We start from the raw sequence: 7,113 nt of genomic DNA, 5'->3' as shown, positions 1-7,113 counted from the left end.
GTGCTTCAGCACTTAGGCCATTTTGGGCCCTTCACGTTATACGGGGTCCAGTCCCTTATCATAAATAAATACATAACTATAATGCTGTAAACTAAACTCTTAAACTTTTCCTGCTTTGGTTAACAGCTGAGGCTGTAAAGAGACACTCAGCACATATAACGACAAAACACAGGACAACACACAGAATTATACTGGCCATATGAGCAGACGCCAGAGCGTCGATAGTCTGCAAAATGCAGTCCACGGTGTACTACGTGGAAGTGAGGTTGACAATTGGGTTTACTAAGTGAAAGGTCATCCCTTACACCCCTTGATTCCACTTGACAGACGGATGGACAGATCAATCGAGATAATAAATGTCTCATTATACCAGCACTTGGTGTTTCTTTCTGTATGCTGTACGAGGGGGTATCCAAAAGTTTTAATTATAATAAAGAAGTTATAGAGATATTTACATGAAACTTTTTGTGCATAATCAGTGTCATTGCCATGCATATTTGTGCAAATATCAAATCTTTGTCTAACGTAGTTTTCTTTCCACAGGCTGTAGAAGACATCAACCTGCATGATGAACAAAATTGAAGCGCGAAGTGTCATAAAGTTCCTCCATTTGAAGGGCAACAACGCACGCCAAATCCACGACGAAATGAAAGCTGTGTATGGGGATGAAAGCCCATCATATGACACGGTTGTGAGGTGGAAGAGGAACTTTCAAAGTGGTCACATGTCCCTGACAGACGAGCCACGAGCGGGTAGACCCTCAATCAAGGATGATCTTGCCATAGTGAAGAAAGTGGAGGCCGTTATCCTCGACGACAGAAGATCGACCATGGAAAGAGTGATGGCGGAGACTGGACTAAGTTACGGAAGTGCGTGGAGGATTATTCATGAGGAACTGCACATGAATAAGGTGTCTGCACGCTGGGTACCTCGCTTGTTGACACCTCTTCAAAAGCAAACTCGCCACGACTTTTCCCAGCAGAATTTGACTCTGTTGGAGCGGAATGAAGACGATTTTTTTGCTCGTCTCGTCACTATGGACGAGTGTTGGGTATACCTCTACGATCCGGAGACCAAAGAAATGAGCAAGGAGTGGAAACATCCATCCTCCCCCCCCCTCCCAAGAAGGCGAAGGTCCAGAAATCTGCGGGGAAGGTGATGCTGTCCGTTTTTTGGGATAGCCGCGGGGTAATCTTAACCGATTACCTTCCGAAGGGCGAAACCCTCAACAGCGATTACTACTGCAACCTTCTGGAGAAACTGCGTGATGCATTGAAACAAAAACGTCGTGGCATGATCACCAAAGGCGTCCGTATCCTGGCCGACAATGCACCCGTCCATACGGCCCAAGCATCCGTTGTCGCCGCCCACCGGTTAGGCTATGAACTTTTGCAGCATCCACCTTATTCGCCTGATCTTGCGCCAAGCGACTTCTTCCTCTTTCCCGAGATGAAGAAACCACTTCGTGGTCGACGATTTGACGACAGAGAGGATGTCATTTTCGAAGTAGAACAGTGGTTTTCGAGCAAAGCGGAGGACTTCTACAAAGAGGGCTTGAAACAGGTGAAGAAACGCTGGCAAAAATGTGTGACTCTGCAGGGAGACTACGTGGAGAAGAACTAACTTTGACCACTGCAAGTGACTATTGTATGATTTTTATTTCATGGTGATAATTAAAACTTTTGGATACCCCCTCGTATGTCTAGTGCTTTTCGAGCAATTAACATAAGTATATCGAATGCTTCGACTTTTGATATGAATAAATAAATAAACGGATCAGTAGGGAAAGTTTTGTTGGATTTAGTTGATATTTTATTTATATTTCGGTACACCCTAGAAACACGCTTAAAATTGCTTGCATGGCTTTTGGTACTATGCACATAGATATAGTTTTTTTAGAAAGCCTTTTTCTAGGAAACGGCCCTGTAAAATATGTGAACAGTTTGATTAATGCAAATTAAAAATATACGTAAACATACATTTTCTCACACTGTAACTGTATCACACACTGTAAAGAGACAGAAATGCAATATTTAAACACACGAGAGAAACAGGACATGACATAGAGTGGGATGAGGATAAGTAGATAGGAAGGGAGAAGAGAATACTAGTGAGAAAATGGAATGAGGCAATGGCAGTAGAGAAAAAAGCTGAAGAAGACAACAATGAACTGGAATGGGGGACTGAAGATAAACAAAGAATGGAAGAAGATGTTATAAAGATTGGAGAGGACAAGAGAGAAATACGAGAGAAGAAGGAAGAAGAATGAAGGAAAAAGAGCGTGAGATTAATAGTCCAACCACATTCCAGATGAAAGAAAATGTTTAGCCTTTCAGGTGAAGTACAGTTGACAAGGGAAAGCCACCCGCTAGATTGTTCCAGAACAACTTTCTAATAGTCTGGAGGGGAGTAATGTTTGTGTATATATATCGTACTGTTTTGTACCTTGTTACATTTGTACTTGGTGCAGAGTCTGAAGAAGACCTTGCTAGAAGGTTGAAACGTTACGTTTAGTTTATGTTTTATAATAAAATAAATTTCTGTCTTGGTCAGTATATTGAGTTTTTCATATCATGGAAACAAGGCTTAATGGTGTTATAACTAACTGTAACTACTATGGAAATGTTTGATGAATGTGTTAATGAAACTAATAATATTTTCAGTAACTTTTCTTCCAGTGAAAATAAAATATTCTGGATGTACTATATAATTGTAACTTAAAAAATTATTTAAAGATTTCAATAGTCTTTGTAGCTGAATTTTGGAAATTTTTTTAATTATAGTTTGAAAAAATATCAGCTGCCATATTTATTTACAGTTTAATTGTACATTGTATATGTAATGCTATTCCTCGTTTGCAAAATAATATGAGTCAGATTGTGTGCTATTCGTTATTCGTTTGTTTCCTTTTTGTGGGGGAAGTAATATGTCACCAGGTCATGTGACTATGGAAAGCGAAGGCTCTCGCGTGGTTTGCGGAGCTCTCTCTCTCTCTCTCTCTCTCTCTCTCTCTTACTCTGGCAGCGGTTGGGTTCACATCTCGCAGTTCTACCTTGGACTGGTAGAATAGGTCTGCTGAAGTCATCATCTGTGTATTGGTAGTATTATTAATATATTTAAGTTTAATCCAAGATCAATATTACTTGCTTTAGTGAATTAGTTTTATTTGAGCACCATTATTTTTATGTTATGTTTAATCCTTTCAGAGTTGGTCGATATCCTCTAATCATGTTCATTTGTATTCAATTAGATTTAGAACTTCCCTATTCAAAATTTTGATTAATAAGATGTTTTCCACTTAAGAACAATACAGAACATTGAACCAACCCTAATACGTAATTGGCAACACAATCTGATTCCGGTACATTTGTTTTGGCTTATATGAAGTGTGGTTATATTTGTAAGTTCAATGATTGCTGTCAATCAGATATGTTACGCTAGATTTGTTGTTGGAAAATTTCTATTGTTGAATGACTAATACTATATATGACTAAAATTTCTAATCGTTTTGTTTCCTCAATAAACTATTAAATATACTATTTTCTTTTCAAAGGCCTCAGATCCTGCTATATATTTTAATAAGTAAGATAGTCAAATTGTCAGCCCATAGTATATACAGGGTGATTGGTAATTCGACCTATTCCTGGAAAGGGGTAATACTAGAGCACATTTGCAACAAATTTGACCCTATGCACCGGGGGTCGGAAATCAATGGGTATCGAGTTATTGCAGTTTGTAGATTTTCGTGAAATAGTCCGACTTGCGACCAAAAAACTAATAATTGTGAAAAAACTACTACACCCTGGGCACTTAATTGACACGTTGCTAACAGCTGACGAATGAGTGACTACTGGGGAAAAAAATCATGCCCATAACTCCCATACCCACAGAAGGAAACAGTCATTGGTGCACACGTCATGAAGAAATTTGGAAATTATCGTTTAAATCGAAGAGGATTACTCAAAAAAATGGTAACACACTGAGCGTAAAAATTACGGAAACAAACTTCCTCGTTTCATAAGCTCTCCAAAAATATACAAATGTTGTCAACTGGCAGACGGGTTGGGGGAAAAATCTGAGTTAAAAGCGGAGAAGGCGCGTTGTAGACCTCTTTGTAAAGTGAAAAGATGTTGTCGGTTGCGAGAAATAAAGGGACGAAAATTAGTGAAATAATAATGTTATTTACCATTCTCATGATTCCAAGTTGTCAGAATTAACTGTTACAAAAACTACAAATCCTATTAAAATTGCCTCCCCCGGTTACGTATGCAAGCACGCAGCCTGCGGCCTACTTCAGACACAGTCACTCGCGTTGACATTTTGTCTCTAATGTCTCAATTCTCTCTCTCAACTCTTCTCGGGGAATCCACTGGTCTACTGTAGACTAACTCTTACATGTGCCCCCAAATATAAAAGTTGCAAGCTATTGAGGAGCGATATCCTGTCAGAAGGATGGATTTTTGTTGATCTTTACTACATACCGACACTGAAGACCCCCATCACCTGACAAGAATTCTGCGGACGGACGAATCCAAATTCCACCGCGATGGTGTTACGAATTTTCATAATGCGCATTTTTGGGCCCCTAAGAGTCATAACCCAAGTAAATGTAAAGAAAATTCTCACCAGAGAAAATTCTCACTAAATGTGTGGATGGGAATCATCCACAATCATGTGATCGGGCCGTTCTTTCTGCCACAAAACCTAAACGGCATTACCTACGAAAACTCCCTAAGGGAAGAATTGACAACGCTGCTGGAGGATGTGCCGCTCGCCACAAGATGGGGTACGATTTACCAACATGATGGCTGCCCAGCCCACTATTTTCGGGGTGTGCGACAGTGGCTGGACGACAATTATCCCATGCAATGGATTGGTCGAGGCGGCCCGAAACCCTGGCCGGCGAGGAGTCCGGATTTTACCCCATGCGACTTTTGCATTTGGGGTCACATGAAAGAGTCTACATACAGTGGATTCCCAAGAAGAGTTGAGAGAGAGAATTGTGACAGCCTCCCAATACATAAGAGACAGAGTGTCAACGCGAGTGACTGTATCTGAAGTACGCCGCAGGCTGCGTGCTTGCATACGTAACCGGGGGAGGCAATTTTAATAGGATTTGTAGTTTTTGTAACAGTTAATTCTGACAACATGGAATCATGAGAATGGTAAATAACATTATTATTTCACTAATTTTCGTCCCTTTATTTTTCACAACCGACATCTTTTCACTTTACAAAGAGGTCTACAACGCGCCTTCTCCGCTTTTAATTCAGATTTTTCCCCCAACCCGTGTGCCAGTTGACAACATTTGTATATTTTTGGAGAGCTTATGAAACGAGGAAGATTGTTTCCGTATTTTTTACGCTAAGTGTGTTACCATTTTTTTAAGTAATCCTCTTCGATTTAAACGATAATTTCCAAATTTCTTCATGACGTGTGCACCAATGACTGTTTCCTTCTGTGGGTATGGGAGTTATGGGCATGAATTTTTTTCCCAGTAGTCACTCATTCGTCAGCTGTTAGCAACGTGTCAATTAAGTGCCCAGGGTGTAGTAGTTTTTTTCACAATTATTAGTTTTTTGGTCGCAAGTCGGACTATTTCACGAAAATCTACAAACTGCAATAACTCGATACCCATTGATTTCCGACCCCCGGTGCATAGGGTCAAATTTGTTGCAAATGTGCTCTAGTATTACCCCTTTCCAGGAATAGGTCGAATTACCAATCACTCTGTATAATTATAGAGGACTAGTTTTATAGGCCAAATGTAAATTATATTAGAAAATACTTGGGTGGTGACATATTGACACTATAGTAAACATGATTAGTATTTTGTATATTTTTCTACACAAAATGTTTGCTATTTTTGCCCATAAAATTATTGAATTTTAAATCAAGTGAAATCCTGTTTTTAAATTTCCTTTCGTATTAGCTTCACACCATCAGTACATATATTTTATTTCCTTTATTTATTTTCGTATCTTAGAATCTAATAATCACCATTAAATGATTACGAGATTAATGTACTTTCACCAAAAGTGTTTCTGATATCTAAAAAATCCCTATGCACATTAATCTAAAAAATATTAATTTAGAGTTATTTAATAGGTGAATTTCTAAAAAAATCACCTTATTTAAATCTTGATTCATATCGCGATTTAAATCAACCTGATTTAATCAATTCATTCCGCTCTAAATTACATGTTTGCAGTTTTTTCTACTTGTAAGATATCGAAGTTTAGAATTATATGGATTGTTGGCTTGTAAGTGTCTGACTGCCAAAGACAGACAGATCAAATCCAACCAACCCTACTATGGACACTCTCTGAAAGTAAATACAATTCCTTTAAAGTTATGGCAAAAGAAATAACAGTTACTTCGTTACTTCGAGAAAGCGACAAACACGGAAATGTTCCCATGGAGACACTTTGACAGTTTTGCATGCGAATGGAACAGCATTGAAACGGTTAAGAAAGACCTCGTTACTGAAATTCGTTACGGTACAAAGATAACAACACAACACAGAAGGCAGAAAGACTATTCCCAGCGTACTCGATCTTCTCTGCACATCGAGCTGACTCTTGCATCTCTCCCTCCAACTTCCGCGGAAGTTCCCAAATGAATCGGGCGCTGATTGGCTCAGGGAGGGACTTTTGTTGCGCAATTAGGAGTTGATGTCGTGTAGACAACCCTGGCAGGTTTGGTTTTAAATGAATAAAGACTGTGTCGCAGTTTCCCAGTAAGGGGTGGGGGGTTGTAGTGTTGGAGGTGGGGAGAAGAGACAGTTTTTGCTCTGGAGATGACGCGGCTGTTTTGCCTCCCCCACTCCGGCTCTGGAAGTTTTGTTTGTGGAAAGGGGTGGCGTCTCTCGTCAGTGTTTCCAACCACAAGGTTCATTCTACACGTTTAGGAAAAGTTTTCGCAATTGCATTGCACGGTACTAGTTCATTGTTCACCAAGCTCTAATATAGTGCGACATAAAGAATTTAGGTTCTCGAAGAGTGTGAACAATGTCTTTGCTAGCCTTCTTATTCATTCAGCGTACTCGTGTTCTAGTAGAAATTGTCCCTGGGCCACTCACAGAAAGAAATGCTACTGCAGAACAACGCGCCA

The 7,113-nt window shown here is 39.6% G+C and overlaps 1 protein-coding gene across 1 annotated transcript; it reads left to right on the top strand.

Moving 5' to 3' along the window:
* The first annotated feature begins 646 nt into the window (after positions 1-646).
* Positions 647-1,159, top strand: LOC145988005 (histone-lysine N-methyltransferase SETMAR-like). Its single transcript, XM_083122842.1, has one exon. The coding sequence runs from the start codon at positions 647-649 to the stop codon at positions 1,157-1,159; it is 513 nt and encodes a 170-aa protein (XP_082978968.1).
* Positions 1,160-7,113: the final 5,954 nt, after the last annotated feature.

The sequence above is a fragment of the Lepisma saccharinum genome, chromosome 5 (genome assembly GCF_977018435.1).
Source record: "Lepisma saccharinum chromosome 5, izLepSacc3.1, whole genome shotgun sequence".
Classification (NCBI taxonomy): domain Eukaryota; kingdom Metazoa; phylum Arthropoda; class Insecta; order Zygentoma; family Lepismatidae; genus Lepisma; species Lepisma saccharinum.
This window is presented reverse-complemented; position numbering and strand designations above follow the sequence as displayed.

Bases quoted from the DNA above. Each gene is read 5' to 3' on its own strand.
- LOC145988005 (XM_083122842.1), top strand. From the start codon at position 647: ATGAAAGCTGTGTATGGGGATGAAAGCCCATCATATGACACGGTTGTG.